The sequence below is a fragment of the Balaenoptera physalus genome (assembly GCF_965194825.1).
Source record: "Balaenoptera physalus genome assembly, chromosome: 1".
Taxonomy (NCBI): Eukaryota; Metazoa; Chordata; class Mammalia; order Artiodactyla; family Balaenopteridae; genus Balaenoptera; species Balaenoptera physalus.
Genome location: NC_138882.1, coordinates 50,539,142 through 50,559,262, shown reverse-complemented (window position 1 = coordinate 50,559,262; position 20,121 = coordinate 50,539,142). Strand labels below are relative to the sequence as shown.

Sequence of the window (20,121 nt, the reverse complement as noted above, 5' to 3'; positions counted from 1 at the left end):
AAAGGATTTTGCAGGTATAATTAAGGTCTCAAATCAGTTGACTTTAAGAAAGTGAGATTATTCCAGGTAAGCCTGACTTATTCATGTGAGCCCTTAAAAGGGAATGAGCTATTCATGAGGAGAGAGATTCAAAGCATAAATACTCACAAGGTTGTACAACCATCACCACTATCTAATTCCAGAACATTCATCACCCCAAAAAGACCCTGTACCCATTAGCAGTCACTCCCCGTTCCTCCCTCCCCCCAGGCCCTGCCAACCACTAATCTACTTTCTTTCTCTGTGGACTTGTCTGTTCTAGACATTTCATATAAATGGAATCACACAATTTTGTGGCATTTTATGTCTGGCGTCTTTCACTTAGAGCATTATATCTTCAATATTTATCCATGTTGTAGCATGTATCAATACTTCATTCTTTTTTTATGGCTGAACAATATTCCATTGTACATATATACCATATTTTGCTTATCCATTCATCAGTTAATGGACATTGGGTTTGTTTCCACTTTTTTGACTATTATGAGTCCCAGTTTGTGTATGTGTACAAGTTTTTGTGTGCATGTATATTTTCAGTTTTCTTGGTTTTATATACCTAGGAGTGGAATTGCTGGATCGTAAGGTAACTCTATGTTTAACTTTTTGCGAACTGCCAGACTGTTTTCCAAATTACAGTGCGGCTGTACCATTTTGTATTCTCACTCTTCACGGCTTTTAAATTCTGTGTCTTCAATCTTCATCTGTAAAAAGAAAGGGTACGCTTGAGGTTTTGCTGGGGGGAAGTGTGGGGTAGAATGAAAGGAGGGTATTACACTGAAACATGTTTTTCCTATCTAGTTCTAAATATTAAATGTAGCATTTTTTTCCCTAGAAATTTTAGGGAAACAGACTAATTAGTAAAAATTCAGACTTCAGTGAGAACTTTTACCAGCTTTTTTATCTTGATGATTTGACAGTTCTGTTTTACTTCTTATAGAAAAGCTCGCAGAGGCTCAGCGCAGGTTTGCTACACTTCAGAATGAACTTCAGTCATCACTGGATGCGCAGAAAGAAAGCACTGGTGTTACTACACTGCGACAACGCAGAAAGCCAGTCTTCCACCTGTCCCATGAGGAACGTGTCCAACATAGGAATCTTAAAGACCTTAAACTGGCCTTCAGCGAGTTCTACCTCAGTCTTATCCTGCTGCAGAACTATCAGGTACTTCAGTTCTTACCGTGGAGGATAGAACCTTTAAATGATTGAGAAATTATAATAAATGGAATTACCTTGAGCTTAATACTAATGGGTCAATCCAAAAAGGGAAATTCTTAGCATGTCATTATTGTTTCTGTTCTTATTGGGATTTCAAATGTTCTTATTGGCTAAAAATCAGGTTATCAGAGATGGTAAAATAATGTTAACAAAACTTCTGTTTTTGAAGATCAGTTTTCCAAAACCTTTTTGTACAGTATTCAGGAGTAGCCCTTGACTCAAAGAGTAATAGTTTGCTTCCTATTTTTAGAGGCATCTCTAAGCAATGAGTAGAAATAAGAAATAATATATGTCTACCCAACCACTGCTGGCTGTGTAAGAACTTTTATATTCCACCTACAGCAAAATTTCCGTGAAAGCAGCTGTATAGTTAACTTTCCTGCAACTAACACTAATAGTGTAAAAGATACTGACTTTTCAACTTTCTACTTTCAGTTTTATTATCCACAGGCTGCAATATGACTGTATTTAAAACAAAAACAAAAAAAAACTTGCGAAAGAAAAGAAATTTTAAAACCCAACCTAAGAAGTTGAACTACCATGTATGCTAAATTATGGACATGCTTGGCATTTATTCATTTGTAATTCTTTATAGATTTGTTCACATAGTTAAATCTATAAAGAATATATTGAAAAACAGATTATTCGTTAAATAATAAACATTTAAATAGGCAAAAGCATCTCCCTAATCTTTAAAGAGACCTTATGTGCTATTATTTTTCCATTTTATTCTTTTGATTATTACTTCTAATCTGGTTAAGATCATCACAGGATCATACACTATATAAAAACTAGAGGTTATACAATACAAGTATTACCATGGGTAAATATTGGAATTTTAAAATAAAAAGTAATTATAGTGTCGTATCTGTAGTAATCTAAGTTTAATGCATGTACTTATTTCCATTTTTCCCTTTCATAATTCTGCTTTCTTTTTTGGTGATTTAATATTTTAACATTCAAAGAAGAACTCAGAAAATAACTTTAGAAGAATAGGAAAGTAATTATATAAGGTATATATGATGGGAAATTCCTTTCCTTTGAAATTTATCCATAGCTTTATAAATTATCTTTAAAAAGAAACAAAAATGTGTTTCTTCTTGCTTATAGTGATATAAAATATTAACATTTCATATTTTATTAATTATGCTTATGCATTACAGGGAAATACCCTTGTTAAATTTTACTTTATTAACTTTGCCAGAAGTTTTTGTTTTGGGTCATTATAAAAAGCTTCTTGAAAATAATTGTTAATTATAAAAGTTCTGATCTGTCCTTTATCCTTTGAGACTTTCTATCCAGTAAGAATACATTTATTTTGCAAATGATGAGAAAGGAAAATGAATTGAAAGCAGTCTCCAAATCATGGTGTATACACCCAAGGAGAGTTTAAGATGATCCATTAAAGTATGAAAAAAAATATTAACAAACAGGCAAGCAAGCAAAACCTAATTTGGAGTGACTGCTCAATTTTTTTTTTTTTACTGATGGGGATATATGATCAGCAAATTTGGGAGACCTGTGATTTAAAGAACCTTGCAAATCCACAATTTCGTGCTTTTTTGTCTGTTGATTAAAGAACAACAGGATTTGAGAATATAGAAAAGTATAGTATTTTGATATTGTAGAAATGGAGGAAAAGTACAAGCTCCTACCCATTATCAGCAAAACCCTGTAAGTATGATCACTTCTTCTTTTCCACTGACTCTTTGCACACCCATCCCCAAACAGAATGGATGGAAACAAAATAAAAGTTAAGAAAAATAGATGAGTATCCATTTTCTGTGCTTGTTCGTACATGCTTGCATAGCAGGGGGAAATACATAGCTATACCAGGCCTGCAAAAAGCAAAGAACTAATAAATGTATTCAGTTCATGATAAATCCAGAGTATTTTCTGAATATATTCTTTTGATCAAAGAAGCAAAATAACGTAAATTAGCTATTTTGAAAACAGTTGTACATAGGAAAATGGAAATAAAAATGTTTTGAGTTTAGGACTTCCATTAATTTACATGAAATAGAAATAATAGGGTTCATAATCCAGAGTTTCTTTGTATTACTGATAGCATACTACCTTGAAATGAATAAATGAAATAAGAAAGAAGAGCCTTATCTTTTTATAGTACATGCTTTTATGAAAGCATTGCCATTTCCCTTGGTACTCAATCTTCAGTGAACTCAGTCAACACAAAGTGCTTGTTATTTTTCATCTTCTCTCATGGTGGTGGAAATTATAGTAGTGTTTCTCATTTCTTTCTGTAGAATCTGAATTTTACAGGGTTCCGAAAAATCCTTAAAAAGCATGACAAGATCCTGGAAACATCTCGTGGAGCAGATTGGCGAGTGGCTCATGTAGAAGTAGCCCCATTTTATACATGCAAGAAAATCAACCAGCTCATCTCTGAAACTGAGGTATGGGAATCTCACTTATATACCACATATTTTCAATAACGTTAATGTCTTATTTTTAATGAAATAATTCCTCATTTTTATTCTCCTTTTGTTATTAGTTGCTTGCTTTAAATACATATATTCTTACTCATGATTTTTTCTTTTGTTTTATTCAGTATATATTCACCAGGGGGTTATCAGAATACCATATGTATAAATGGTTCAGAATTATTTATGCAATACTCAAGTTCAGTATAACCTGTGTCAAAAGTTAACAATGTGTCTTTTAGGCTGTAGTGACCAATGAACTTGAAGATGGTGACAGACAAAAAGCTATGAAGCGTTTACGTGTTCCCCCTTTGGGAGCTGCTCAGGTTCGTATTTGTTTCCAGTTGTTTGGTTGGTTCGTTTTACCTGTTTAATAATCAACATGATCTGTTAGCTGATAAAATATACTAGTTTCATTACTTTAAAAAATGTTTCAGCCAAAGTTTATAAGTATTTATTACTATTGCTATTTTCACTTTAAAAAATTAGTTGCCAGACAGATCTCACTTCATAATAAATTGTAATGTCTTCCCACCTTTCTCTTCTTATCTTGTACTACTTCTCTTGTTTATTCTTACTGACATGCTAGCTTGGTCAGACCAAATGATTAAGATGAGATATTTATTTGATGATATGGGAGTGGGAGGGCTTCAGATAGTCTGGGCTACTACATACTTTCCTCTAAAATGCAATAGTTGTGCTTAAAAAAGCATTTATTAAATGATATCTACATAGTAGTTATACCAAAAGACATTTAAGTGATATCTTCTGCATCATAAACTAAATCTCAGTAAATTTAAAAGGATTTAAATCATAGAAAATATGTTCTGTGACCAGAATGGAATGGAAATCAATAACAGAAAGATCTTCCTCATCCCAATAAAAGGTATTTATGAAAAACCTAAAACTAATATCATACTTAATGATGAAACACTGAATGCTTTCTCCCTAACTAGGGACAAAAAAGTGTATTCACTCTTACCACTTCTATTCAGCATTGTACTGGAGATTATGGCCAGTGTAGTAAGGTAAGAAAAAGAAATAAAAGGCATTTAGATTAGAAACAAAGAAGTAAAACTGGTGGGGTTTGTTTCGTTTGTTTTTTTTTTTTTTTTTTGCCGATGACATGATGACCTATTTAGAAAATCCAGTGACTCTATAGAATAGCTACTAGAGCTAATTAGTGAGTTTATTAGCAAGGTTGCAGAATACAAGATCAATACATAGATATTTAGGGTTAAATCTGACAAAAGATGTGCAATACTTTTACATTGAAAACTATAAAACATTATTGAGAGAAATTAAAGAAGACAGATACATGAGAGAAGTTAGAAAACCCAGTATTTTTAAAATATCATTTCTTCCTAAATGGATTCATAGATACAACACAAACTAACTCAAAATCTCAACAGGGCTTTTAAAAAATCATTATTAAGCATATTTTTAAATTTATATGAAAGTACAAAGGACCAAGAATAGCCAGAACAACTTTGGAACAACTAAGTTGAAGGATTAACACTGTGTGGTATCAATCTTATTAAAACTACAGTAATCAAGACAGTGTGTTATTAGTGTCAGGATAGGCAGATAGATTAATGGAACAGAATAGAGAATCCAAAAATAGACCAATAAATATGTGAACAATTAATTTGCAATAAATATGCAAAGGCAGTTCACTGGAGAAAGGATAGTCTTTTCAACAAATGGGGCTGGAGCAATTGGCTTTCATATGCCAAAAAAAAAAACAAACCCACAACTTCCATACATTCTTCATACCATGTACAGAAATTAATTTTACATTTACCATTGACCTAAATGAAAACCTAAAACGACAAATTTTTGAAGAAAATATAGGAGAAAGTCCTGGTGACTTTGGGTTATGCAAAGATTTTTTAGAAATGACACCAAAAGCACTTCACCAAGATTAAAAACTCCTGCTCTTCAAAAGACAATGTTAAGAGAATGAAAAGCAACAGACTAGGAGAAAATATTTTAAAAATATATCTGATAAAAGACTTGTACCCAGAACATATAAAGAACTCTAGTACTCAATAATAAGAAAACAAACAACCCAACTTAAAAATGGGCAAAAGATCTTAATCAAAGATGTCTGGGTGGTAGATAAGCATGTGAATAGATGCTTAGTATCATTAGTAGGGAAATGCAAATTAAAACCGCAATGGGATAACACACACCTATTAGGATGACTGAAATTAAAAAGATTGACGTGCTAAACCTTGAAGGACCAAGAACTCTGATATTGTATATGCTGCTGGTGGAGTATAAAATGATATAACCGCACTGGAAAATAATTTGGCAGTTTCTTAAAAAGTTAAACGTTCACCTGCAATAAGATCTAGCCATTACACTCCTTGGTATTTACCCAAGACAAATGAAGCATATGTTCATATAAAGACAAACGTTCATAGCAGCTTTATTCATAATAGCCTAGAACTGGTAACAACCCAAATGTCTATCAGTAGGTAAATAGGTAAACAATGTGGTATATCCATACAATGGAATACTACTCAGCAATAAAAAGAATAAACCTTGATATATGGAACAACATGATGCATCTCGAAATAATTATTCTGAAAAAATAAGCCAGACCAAAAAAGAATATATACATTATGGTTTTGTTTACCTAAAACTCTGGAAAATGCCAACTAACATATAGCAGCAGAAAGCAGGTTTTTTTTTTTTTTTAAGAAATTCACGGTCTTTTATTTATTTATTTATTTATTTATTTATTTATTTATTTATTTATTTATTTATGACTGTGTTGGGTCTTCGTTTCTGTGCGAGGGCTTTCTCTAGTTGCAGCAAGTGGGGACCACTCTTCATCGCGGTACGCGGGCCTCTCACCATCGCGGCCTCTCTTGTTGCGGAGCACAGGCTCCAGACGCGCAGGCTCAGTAATTGTGGCTCACGGGCCCAGTTGCTCCGTGGCATGTGGGATCTTCCCAGACCAGGGCTCGAACCCGTGTCCCCTGCATTGGCAGGCACATTCTCAACCACTGCGCCACCAGGGAAGCCCAGAAAGCAGGTTTGCAGTTGCCTGGAGGTGGGATGGGATGTGGTAAGAGGAAAAGAATTACAGAAGGGCAAGAGGAAACTCTTGGGGATGATAGACAATGTTCATTGCCTTGGTTATGGTGATAGTTTCATAGGCGCTTACATATGTCAAAATATCAGATCTTGTGCACCTTAAATATGTACAGTTTATTGTATGTCAATTTAGTCAAAAAAACAGTTAAAATAAAAAACACAGGCATATTATAGTCACACTGCTTGAAAATTAAAGAAAAATCTTAAAAGCATCCAGAGAGGAAAGACACAAATTGTATACTTTAAATATGTGCAGTTCATTGTATGTCAGTTATATTTCAATAAAGCTGTTAAAAATAAGGAAATTAATTTTGAAAAATTAAGTCTTTAGGACTGCATGTAGAAGGGATAGAGCCAAAGAAACATGGAAATGGTTATCTCTGGTGAGGAGGGAAGGATTTTGGATCTGGAAGGGATAAGGATTTCAAAGTAATGGAAATGTGCTCTCCTAAAGATGGGTGATAGGTTTAGGTACCTTTTATTATTGTCTCTAATAGTCCAAATACATTATTTATATGTATATGTGTGTGTGTATGTACACACACACATCCTTTTGTAAATATGATAAATTACACAATTTAAAACTTTGTTTTGGGACTTCCCTGGTGGCGCAGTGGTTGAGAGTCTGCCTGCTGATGCAGGGGACACGGGTTCGAGCCCTGGTCTGGGAGGATCCCACATGCCGCGGAGCAACTGGGCCCGTGAGCCACAACTACTGAGCCTGCGCGTCTGGAGCCGTGCTCCGCAACGAGAGGCCGCAACAGTGAGAGGCCCGCGCGCCGCAATGAAGAGTGGCCCCCGCTCGCCACAACTGGAGAAAGCCCTTTCACAGAAACGAAGACCCAACACAGCCAAAAATAAATAAATAAATTTATTAAAGAAAAAAATTTGTTTTGAAAAAGACAGATGACCATCTTCCTTCTGAATGCTTTCAGTCCTAAACTAACATACAGTTATCTATTACTGATGAATAATAAGTAAGTCAGAGGAAGTCTCAGTGTTTTTTTTCATTTAAAGGTTTTTAGAAAACATTCGAAGAATCTCAAATGTAATATCACCTCTAACAATTTCTTTTATAACATTCATAGCAAATATTTAAATCGATAAGATCATCTCTCCATGTTTCTTATCTATTTATGTTTAAAGTATCAGGCACTTTATTTTAGAAAGCAGTAGATTTCTTTTTATTATTTTCTAAATTTAAAATTACATTTATAATAGAGAAAAATAATTTTTGCATGTACACATCCTGGAGATTCTTTTTTTTTTTTTTTGGCTGCATTGGGTCTTTGTTGCTGCACGTGTGCTTTCTCCAGTTGGGGCGATCGGGGGCTATTCTTCATTGCGGTGTGTGGGCTTCTTATTACGGTGGTTTCTCTTGTTGCGGAACACGGGCTCTAAGCGTGTGGGCTTCAGTAGTTGCAGCACGTGGGCTCAGTAGTTGGGGCATGCAGGCCCTAGGGGGTGTGGGCTTCAGTAGTTGTGGTGTGAGGGCTCTAGAGCACAGGCTCAGTAGTTGTGGCGCATGGGCTTAGTTGCTCCACGGCACGTGGATTCTTCCCAGACCAGGGCTCAAACCCATGTCCCCTGCATTGGCAGGCGGATTCTTAACACTGTGCCACCAGGAAAGCCCCCATCCTGGAGATTCTGACATGAGTGTATGTTTAAAAATTCACTTTAAGTTACTCCAATATAATACTGTAAGTACTCAAAAAATGAGTATTCTTATTTTTATCGTTGTCTCTAATTATATAGTACCAAATATGTGAACTCTAATTGAGTAATACTGACTTAGAAAATTTAAATATGTACACACTGTAAAAGTGAAATTGCACTTAAATCTCTCCTATAAGAAAACTCAGTATATATGTAATTTGATGCCTGAGATTGTAATTCTCTTTATTTAGTGACTCAGATTTCTATAAAATAATTAGAATAAACTGGCAACTCAATTCTAGTATTATTGGATAATGAAGGATGATTCTCTGGTCCAGATTTATAAAAATTCAGATCATAAAATATGTTTGTTTTCATGGTAGAACTTTGAGGCTTATAGTGCTAATTTATTACACTGTATACTAAATGTATTCAATATTTTACCCTTTACTCAAAATGCTGTTTTTCTGTCCACAGCCTGCACCAGCATGGACTACTTTTAGAGTTGGCCTATTTTGTGGAATATTCATTGTACTGAATATTACCCTTGTGCTTGCCGGTGAGTAGTTTAAATTTTGAATTAAATTATTACTAATCTGCTTATGTCATATTCTGTCCCTCTCCCAAAGTTACTACCAAACTACCAAAGCTACTGAAAGAGAAATCTGTCAGGGCTGTTTTTTGTTTTTATAAATGATGGGAGGGTGGGTGTTGGTTATTTTGGTTTGTTTTCCCCTTTGGATATAATTATCCCTTTAAACATTGCTAGACTGTGACTCCTTATTCTCTATCATTTTCAGCGTTTAGTTATCAATAACCTCAGCTCCCTTGATCAGAGATGAGAGTAAATAAGATTTTACAAAATTTGTGCACTAAGCTCATTTACTTTGCTTTTTGGAGACTCTCTCACATCCTTTCCAGAACCTATTTACAATTACTTTGCATATAATTTAAAGAAAATTAGTTATATAATATTCTATTCTATAGCAGTTAAAAATTATAAAGAGGTAGGAGGAATTGCTGGAAACAAGTGCATTCCCAACATCAAGAAATGATGTAAGAACAAGGGAGGCATAATCTTACTAAACCTCCCAACAGAATTTGACTTACCTCTCGGCAGTATTTTGACATTGTGGATCATTCCTTCTTGAAACTCTTCAGTTGATTTTGCTGGGAAAACTACACTCTGCTGGTTTTCTTATTAAACTTGGCTGGTAGTTTTTTCCCAGACTCCTTTCTAGCTATTCTTTTCTTTTGGCATCTAAATGTTGGGGAGTACCACTGGGTTCAGTCCTCAGATCTTTCTCTGTCTACATTCATTTCCTAGCTAGGCAGTCTTATTGAAGCCTACGGCTATAAATATCATCTATATGCTAATAACTCCCAAATTATATACTGTTTCCTCTGAATGATATCTAAATGGATACTTATATGTCTAATAGGCATCTTAAACTTATGTGGACAAATTTTTTTTATCACTAAATATGCTTTCTCTTCTGTATAGCTTCACCTCTCATCAGTTTCTCAGGCCAGAAACCTTTAGCCTCTCTTTTCCCTCATACCTCATCTCCAGTCCATCAGCAAGTCCTGTTGCTCTGTCTTCAAAATATGCTCTGAATCTGACCACCTCCACCAGTGCCATCCTTGTCTAAGCAACCATTTCTTGCTTAGTACACTGCAGCAGCCTCCTGAACTTGTCTCCATACAACCACTCTTGCCTCTCTACAGTCACCAGTGTCTTTTTGATGCAAGTTAGATCATGTCACTCTCCTCTTCAAAATCCATTAAATGGCTTCTCTTACAATAAAATGGAAAATTCCTACCATGGTGTGCAAGATCTCGTCCCTTTGGGCCTTTCTAACTTCATATTCTGTCATCCCCCCCCACACTCAGTTTCACTTGGTTTCACTGTTTCCATCCACATTTGTTTTGTTACTATTTCTCGAACACACCAAGCTCATTTCCATCTATGAGCCCTTTCAATTGCCTAAAAGGCCCTTCCCCAAGATGTCTACATAGCTTACTCCCTCACTTCATGTAGTCTCTACTCAAATGCCACCTCCTTAGTAAGGCCTTCCCTGCTCAGCCTACCCTAAAATAGCCTGTTCTATCCCTTTAGCCTACATTAGTTTTCTTTGGAGCACTTGTGACATATTTTGTTTCTTATTATCTGCTTTCCCATTGGAATATAAATTCCTTAATGCTTTGGCTTTTGTCTCTCCTGTTCACCATTGTATCTCCAGCACCTAAAACATTGCCTGGGATATAGCAGGGTTCAAAAAATGTTGGTTGAAGTTTGAATGGATGGAAGAGAAGGACAGAGATGAAATTAAATGATATACAGAAAGCACACAAACAGCAAAAAAACACAAATCTCAAAGATTCTTGAATTTGAGGACTTTTACTTTAAGGGCAGATAATCCTGGTATACCTCAAGAGTCTGTGTACTTGGGGCTTCCCTGGTGGTGCAGTGGTTAAGAATTTGCCTGCCAATATAGGGGACACGGGTTCGAGCCCTGGTCCGGGAGGATCCCACATGCCGCGGAGCATCTAAGCCCGTGCGCCACAGCTACTGAGCCTGCGCTCTAGAGCCCGCGAGCCACAACTGCTGAGCCCGCATTGCCACAACTACTGAAGCCCGCATGCCTACAGCACGTGCTCCACAAGAGAAGCCACCGCAATGAGAAGCCCTTGCACCTCAACAAAGAGTAGACCCCGCTCGCTGCAACTAGAGAAAGCCTGCACGCAGCAATGAAGACCCAATGCAGCCAAAAATAAATAAAAATAAAAATAAATAAATTCATTAAAAAAAAAGAGTCTGTGTACTTGTGCTTATAATAACTGTGAGTCATTAATAAAGGATTAAATTCTGTTCAGTGAAGTCTGCACAGAAAATGACTTAGAAATAGATGTTATTGTATAAATATCCATTATAATCTGTTTTGGACTTTTAGTAATTATAATGCTGCCTGAACAAGGAAGGTTTATATCACTGTCACACTTAAACTATTCTCGATTCCAGGGTCTATGTGTTTTTCATTTTTGTATTTCAAGTTCCTAACGCAGTGCCAGACACATAGATGTTCAAGAAATAATTTACTGAATTCATTATTCCTCATAAACATTCTTCTTGATTAAGATTGTCAAATTGCATATTACGAAATTATAGCCCAAGTTGTAATGGCTTTTAGATAGTGTGTGAACTTTACCTATTAACAGTGTGTTTTCATTTGTATGTTTAGAGTTCTCCTTCCCACCAATTTTACTAAAAATTAACTCTATTATTGTCTACTGTAAGCTCATGTTTTAATATTGGTATAATTTATGTTCATATTTAAATCTAGCTCTGTGTCTTCAGGGATGAATGCAGTTTACTTATATAGAATGCATGGATATACTACAATAAAAAGCCTAGCCCTAGATTATCCAGCTAGCTGTTATGGAAAGAACACTGACTTACCTCCAAAAGGCCTTGCCTGGTTGCAGTCCCAGCTCAACTGTTTCTTAATTGTTTTGGCTTTAAAGACATGACTTAACTTCTCTGAAACAATTTCCTCATTTGTTAAATGAGCTTAATACCTTAAAAGAACAGGGTTGTATTAGAATTCATTCAACAAGTAAATTTTATGTATCTGTGATTATGCTTGATAATCTTGAGTCTTAAGATAGATAAGAGAATTCCTTTCCTTATGAAGCTTATTGTTACACAAAGGAGATTAAGACATATTAAAACAATAATAATACACTACAAAATAGAAGTGTTTTCTAAGCAGGTCAAGAGAACAAGTGATTACTTTCAAATGAGAGCGTCAGGGAAGACCTTACTCATCTGTGTGTGAAATCTTTTTCTTTTCTTTCCAAGATGAGCATGGTGTTATCATCATCACTGTCATTAAGTAAGACATAAGAATAGATAAATAAACTTCATTCTTTTTATGTGAATGAATTGAAGTTTTCTTAAATTCAGGGGCAAGTTGGGGTTTTGTTTTCTTTTGTATGTATAGCCTACGTTTTTGTGAGACGGTCTGATTTATTTTCTAATGTGAGTGCTTTATACATTTAGTGTTGTGCATTTATGTTCTCTCACCTCAGAACCCGTCTTTGTTTAATCTTTGTGTGTCTATGGGGGAGGCAGGGTAAATACAGTTAAAGCCAGCTGTCTATCCTTATTTATCTCCCAGTGGTTGCGTTAACGATAAGAGTTGAAAATTGAGAGAGAAACACAGCAGTAGTAACGCATGTACAAGCATGATTCTTTTTTTCAAACATTCACATAAAAAAAATAATGTACATAATTGCTATGGTTTCTCAAGGGGACATGACCTGATATTTAATAATTTGTCTGAAATTCACGTATTCCAGATATTTAGTGTTATGAAGATGAAAAGCTACCTGTTCAGATTTTTTAAAACTTGTTCTTATAGTTTCCTAGTAACCTGTACTTAATTGATATAATAATAATATATCATATTTCACTTCCTGGTTTGACAAAGACAAGAGGTTGACCATTTAAACTGCGTATAAGGGAACCCTTCTACATTGTTGGTGGGAATGTAAATTGGTACAGCCACTATGGAGAACAGTATGGAGGTTCCTTAAAAACTGAAAATAGAGCTACCATATGATCCAGCAATCCCACTGCTGGGCATATACACAGAGAAAACCATAATTAGAAAAGATACATGCACCCCAATGTTCATTGCAGCACTGTTTACAATAGCCAGGACATGGAAGCAACCTAATGTCCATCAACAGAGGAATGGATAAAGAAGATGTGGTACATATATATACAATGGAATATTACTCAGCCATAAAAAAGAATGAAATAATGCCATTTGCAATAACATGGATGGACCTAGATATTGTCATACTGAGTGAAGTAAGTCAGACAGAGAAGGACAAATATCGTATGATATTGCTTATATGTGAAATCTAAAAAATTGGTACAAATGAACTTATTTACAGTACAGAAATAGAGTTACAGATGTAGAAAACAATCTTATGGTTACCGGGGGGATTGACATGTACACACTACTATATATAAAATAGATAGCTAATAAGTACCTACTGTATAGAACAGGAAACTCTACTCAGTACTCTGTAATGAGCTATATGGGAAAAGAATCTAAAAAAGAGTGGATATGTGTATATGTATAACTGAGTCACTTTGCTGTACAGCAGAAAGTAACACAACATTGTAAATCAACTATACTCCATTAAAAATATTTTTAAAAAGTGCGTATAAGAGTGTGAAATAACAAGCACTCATACACTAGTGGTAAAGTATTAATTGTTGCAGTCTCTTTAGAGGATAATTTGGCAGCATATGTAAAAAATTTTTAATACAATCACTTTGATTAAGCAATTTTATTTCTAGAAGTTTATCGTATAAACATACTTGTACATGGGTGCAAAGACATATATGAAAGGGGGGTATTCACCGCTATTTTGTTTATAATAGCAAAATCCTAGGAACAGCTCAAATGTCTATCAGTTAGGAACTGTTTAAGAAAATAAATGATATTACCCCTATACAATGGCATACCATGAAGATATGAAAGTGAATGAGTGGAAATGGGTATAGTACTTTGGAGAACTGTTTGGTAGTATCTACCAAAACTGAATGTAACTATGCTGTGTTGTTTCTACCTTTTGGCTAATGTGAGTTTTGCTGCTGTGAACATGCATATACATGGATTTGTTTGGGTACCCGTTTTCAGTTTTTTCAGATATATACCTAGGAGTGGAATTGCTTAATTATATGATAATGCTTTTTAACCTTCTGAGGTTCCACAAAATTGTTTTCCACAGAGGCTCCACCATTTTCTGTTTCCACCAGCAATTTATGAGGGTTCCGTTTTCTCCACATTCTCATCAACACTTGTGATTTCCCTTTTTTTTTTCTTAATTATAGCCATCCTAGTGGGTTTGAAGTAGTATCTTGTTATGGTTTTGATTTGCATTTTTCTAATGACATTGAGTATCTTTTCATGTGCTTATTGGCTATTTGTATATTTTCTTTGGAAAAATGTCTATCCAAGTCTCTGCCCATTTTTAAATTGAGTTGTCTTCTTATTGCTAAGTTACTAGAGTTCTTTATATATTCTGGATACTAGACCCTTATCAGATATATAATTTGCAAATATTTTCTCCCATTCTATAGATTGTCATTTTACTTTCTTGATAATGTCCTTTGATGCACAAAATTTTTTAACTTGGTGAAATCCAGTTTATCTGTTTTTGTTGTTGTGTTATTCATGCTTTTGGTGTCATATCTAAGACTTCCATTGCCAAATCCAAGGTCCTGAAGGTTTACCCTTATATTTTCTTCTAAGAGTTTTATGGTTTTAGCTCTTATATTTAGCTCATTGATCCATTTTGAACTACTTTTTGTACATGCTGTGAAGTATGGATTCAGCTTCATTCTTTTGCATGTGAGTATCCAAATGTCTCAGCACCATTTGTTGAAGAGAATATTCCTTTTCATTGAATAGTCTTGGTTCTCTTATTGAAAATCAATCAGCCATAGATGTATAAATTTATTTCTGAGCTCTCAATCTATTCCATTTGTCTATATGTCTTTTTTTATGCCAGTACCACACTATTTTGTAGTACAATTTGAAATCATGAATTGTGAGTTCTCCAACTTTGTTCTTTTTTCAATATTGTTTTGGCTATCTGGGGCCTCTTACAATTCCATATGAATTTGAGTATCGATTTGACATTTCTGCAAAAAAAGGCCATTAGAATTTTTATATGGATTGTATTGAATCTGTAGAATACTTTGGGTAACATTGCCATTTGAACAAGTCTTCCAATCTATGAACATGGGATTTCTTTCAGCAGTGTTTTGTAGTTTTCAATGTACAAGTCTTTCACCTCCTTGGTTAGATTTATTCCTTGGTGTTCTATTCTTTTGTTTGCTATTGTAATTGGAATTGTTTTCTTAATTTCATTTCAGATTGTTCATTGGTGGTTTATATAAGGACAGCTGAATCTTGTGTGTTGATCTTTTTTTTTTTGGCTGCGTTGGGTCTTCATTGCTACGTGCGGGCTTTCTCTAGTTGCGGCGAGCGGGGGCTACTCTTTGAGTGGGGGCTACTCTTCGTTGCAATGCTCGGGCTTCTCATTGTGGTGGCTTCTCTTATTGCGGAGCACAAGCTCTAGGCGTGCGGGCTTCAATAGTTGTGGCACATGGGCTCAGTAGTTGTGGCTCACAGGCTCTAGAGCACCGGCTCAGTAGTTGTGGCACACAGGCTTAGTTGCTCCATGGCATGTGGGATCTTCCTGGACCAGGGCTCGAACGCGTGTCCCCTGCATTGGCAGACAGATTCTTAACCACTGCACCACCAGGGAAGTCCCTGTGTGTTGATCTTGTACTCTGCAACTTTGTTGACTTTATAAGCTCTAGTAGTTTAATTGTGTATTCTTTGGGATTTATACTTATTATTTTTGTTTCCTGACTGTTGTAATATATATGTAGTCTTTGGTTGGGAATCAGGATGTAAAACCATGTATATATATTTTTATTTTCAACCTCCTAACTAATCTTCTTGCTACCGTACTTGTTCCTTTGCAGTCTGTTCTTCACATGACAGCTAGAGTAGTCCTTTAAAATTATTAATCTGGTCATACCAATTATGTGAAAAACCTTTCATTGGCTTTATACATCTGAGTAAAAGCTTAAGTCTTGACAAAGTCCTACCTGATCTGCCTCTAGGTAACTTTTTGCCACTTTACCTCTCATTCATTCCAGTCATAGCGGCCTGGCCTTCTTCCTGTTCCTGGACTACACAAGGCTTATACCTATCTTAAGGCCCTTTGTACTTTCCCTCTACTTGGAGCCCTGTTCCTCCAGATAGTCACATGATTAAGTCTCTATTTCCTTAAGGTTCCTGCAAATGTCATCTTCTGAGAGGTTTTCTTGACCACCCTACCTAAAATAGCACCTAACATTCTTTATCTCTTTACTTTTTTTCCTTCGAAATACTTATCTCACTATCTGACATTATACAGAATAGAAGTTGCCTGAAGACAGGTATTTTGTTTGTTGTTCATTACTGAATCTCCAGCTTTTAGAATGGTGTCAAACATAATGGGCACCCAATAAATATTTGTCAAATTAATGAAAAAATGAATTTTCATAAAGTAAAAGGAAAAAGAAACTGATATATACTGAATATTCAAAAATGGACCAAACGTACTGTTTTAGGCATTTAATGTATGTTGTTCAGATTTAATCTTCTTAACAAACTTATGAGAATAGATATTCTCCCCATTGACCAACAAGGAAAGTGAGACTTAGAAAAATTTAATAATTTGCCCTAGTAAAGCTAGGATTTGAAATCTGGTCTGTAGTATTTGGCCCCAAAGCAAAGGCTTTCTGTACCCTGTTATTTTTAAATTATTAAATGTGCTATGTGCTATAGAGAATACAAAGATAAATAATAAATGGTTATTTAAGTATATAAGATGTATATAATTAAATTTCAAATGAGTAGTGCTAACAGTAAATTTTATAGTTATTTGGAAAATTGAGAAATTGGTAGCCAAATTGAAATGTTTGGCACAGAATAGGCTCAAAATGAAACATATTGATTCAATAAATTTATGAACAGATGAGAATCTGACTCTTAAGTAATAAGTACAAATAGAATTTGTCAAAAGAAAGAGCAAGGCCATTTTAGGTACAGGGGACAACTTAAGCAAAAAAGTGAATTTGTTAAAAGGATAATAAAATTTATCAGGAGATAAGAATTTAGGGGCACTATGAGATAAGTTTGGGAAACTTAATTGGAGATCAGATTGTGAAGAACATGAATTGCGAGGCTGAAACGTTTGAATGTTATAATTATTGGAGATCTATAGGATAGTAGTGATACTGAACGGTTGTATGGGCATATGAGCAATTGAATGTAGTAATTAAGAGTATGGGCTTTGGAGCAAAACTGTCTGAGTTAAAATCCTGGCTCTGCTTTATCCTAGCTTGGTAAACCTGAGCAAATTACTTAACTTCTCTGCTGTAGTTTTCTCATCAATCAAATGGAGATAATAGTTTTTAATTCACAGAGCCATTGTGAAGATTAGATGAATTGTTATATGTAAAAATACAATCCTTAGCACATAGTAATAAGCATTCTATAAATACTAATTGTTGTCATTTATATGACATTTCAGTTTTCACATTGCTTTCATATATACTCTTCCTTATAATTTTCATAGTAACGCTGTGAGCTAGGCATCACTATATCCAGTTCAGTGATGGACAAAACAGCCAAAGAAGTTGTGTCATGACAGAAATCCCCAGCTGACAGAACTGATCTGATCGTTCTAAACTATTTCACCATGGACTAATATGCTGAAAGTCAAATTTTAGGAAAATTTTTCTGGTGGAATTTTGCAGAGTGAAATGAAGAAGACAAAGAACCTCGAAGCAAGTTTATCAGGCTCTTGAGATAACCTAGGTTTACGTTTTATTTATTAAAAATTCTTATGCCAGGGTTATATCCTTGAGAATTAAGAGAAAAGACAATTAAAGGAGACATTATAAATTTTCTAACTAACCAATTAGTTGATATTCTTTCAGCTGTATTTAAACTTGAAACAGATAGAAGTATTTGGCCCTTGATAAGAATCTATCGCGGTGGCTTTCTTCTGATTGAATTCCTTTTTCTACTGGGCATCAACACGTATGGTTGGAGACAGGCTGGAGTAAATCATGTGCTCATCTTTGAACTTAATCCAAGAAGCAATTTATCTCATCAGCATCTCTTTGAGGTAATCAAAGCAAGACATAAAATCCCATGAATATAGTTTACATTAGCTATATAGATGGTTTAGTGGGTACTAAAATCTATTTTCTATTTGAAGAGGATTGTTGATGTAATAATTAAACATTTTTCTTACCTCTGTTTTATAAAAGATTTTTTAAGTAATGGTAGAAATAAAAATAATTTTCTTTCTTTTTGTCTTTCCCATCCTTTATCAGATTGCTGGATTCCTCGGGATATTGTGGTGCCTGAGCCTTCTGGCATGCTTCTTTGCTCCAGTTAGTGTCATCCCCACATATGTGTACCCACTTGTCCTTTATGGGTTTATGGTTTTCTTTCTCATCAACCCCACCAAAACTTTCTATTATAAATCCCGGTTTTGGCTGCTTAAACTGCTGGTAAGTCCAGAAATTTGTGTATCATTTTTAGAGTGGTATATTGGTCATTGGCTTCCTCCAGAATGAAAACAAAACTCCTGTATTGCACAACTTCAGAAAGCATGTTCACATTGTAGTCTAAATGAGTGGTACCCCAGCTCCAGGGGCAAAGAACACAGTATGACTGGTTCACCTGATGTTGTGCAGTAAGAGTGGCCCTGGGAAAAGCACTCATGCATTTTTTCCTCCAAAATGGACTATGAAGTGTCAAGATACTGAAATGACTTTAAAAATTAATAATAATTCATAATTAATTACTTTACAGATTATTTAATCAACTGTGATAACATGTAGAATTTTCCTTTTTTTTAAGTGGTGCAACTATTCCTTTCCTGTTAAATTGCTATAAGTAGTCAATCAAACATTTTTATTTTATGAAGTATTGGTTCTCTAGAAGCAGTAGGAATATCTTGTCAGATCACCAAGTTTAACTTGAGAAATTGACTTTATAAATTCCATTTCTTCTTCCACTTTACCTATTTCTTAATGATCTCAAAATCAAGCAGTCTCAGCATTAGGATATAGAATTTCCTGCAAAAATGGTAGCTGTATTTTTTGGGATATTGTAGACTGCTCTGGAAAGGAACTTCTGCTTACTCCCAGATTTAACCAGCTCTATTTTGAAAATCAATTGGGAATGCTTTCATATAATTATTTCTTAGATTACAAATTACAACTAACAGTAGAGTGAAGGTTAGTAATTGACCAATCTCCACAGACTTCCAGAATTCTCATAATTATCATCTCACTTTTTTTTTCACCTTATAAAGTATATTGCCTTGAAAACTATAGTTTTTATTTCTTTTTCCTTTTGTATGCCCCTTAGGTTTAGGAGAATTTTTGTTGTTGTTCTTAGCAATATGCTCTCTTTAGCATTCACTAAATTTTTAAAATCTGAAGAAATAAAATATGACCTTCCAATTAAAAAAACATAGTAAGCAGTCAACAAATAAAAGCAGCCTATGTTCCAATATAGGCAGGTATTTATAGCAATCTGAAAAAGAAAATGGCCCAAATCTTGACTTTTTTTCCCCCCAAAGTTAATTGTTCATTTATTTGTATTTCTTCTTTCTTCCACTAGGATTTTTATCACAAACTGAGAATCTCCCTCTTTTCCACCAACTTCATTAAATATAAATAAATAAATAAGCAAGCAAGCAAGCAAGGAAGCAAATCATTCCCTTAAAGTATAGCACCACTAGGCCTAATTTTGAGTTTGAATTCTGAGTGTGGAACTTAGATGTTCAAGCATATTTTAATAAGTCATAAGTTATCCCATCACCTTTAATGTGTTTTGTCATCATCTAGAAAACATGCTTTTTAGAAGATTTTTTTTTAAATATAAGACAAAAGAAAAATTTGAACCATTTTTCTCTCGAAATTTATACTAAAAATAAATCATTTCCAGTTAGTACAACAATATTATATTACCTCTCTTATTTTGAGATTGTCATT

The 20,121-nt window shown here is 34.6% G+C and overlaps 1 protein-coding gene across 4 annotated transcripts in view; it reads left to right on the top strand.

Annotated features, from left to right (window-relative positions):
• Positions 1-20,121, top strand: part of XPR1 (xenotropic and polytropic retrovirus receptor 1) — a 198,998-nt gene that overhangs the window by 126,866 nt on the left and 52,011 nt on the right. For all 4 annotated transcript variants that reach the window (XM_082465311.1, XM_082465313.1, XM_082465312.1 and 1 more), the window contains 6 exons: positions 977-1,200; positions 3,519-3,668; positions 3,938-4,021; positions 8,937-9,018; positions 18,046-18,236; positions 18,448-18,627. In XM_082465311.1, the coding sequence (XP_082321437.1) occupies positions 977-1,200; positions 3,519-3,668; positions 3,938-4,021; positions 8,937-9,018; positions 18,046-18,236; positions 18,448-18,627 (911 nt within the window). The remainder of the gene's footprint in view (positions 1-976; positions 1,201-3,518; positions 3,669-3,937; positions 4,022-8,936; positions 9,019-18,045; positions 18,237-18,447; positions 18,628-20,121) is intronic.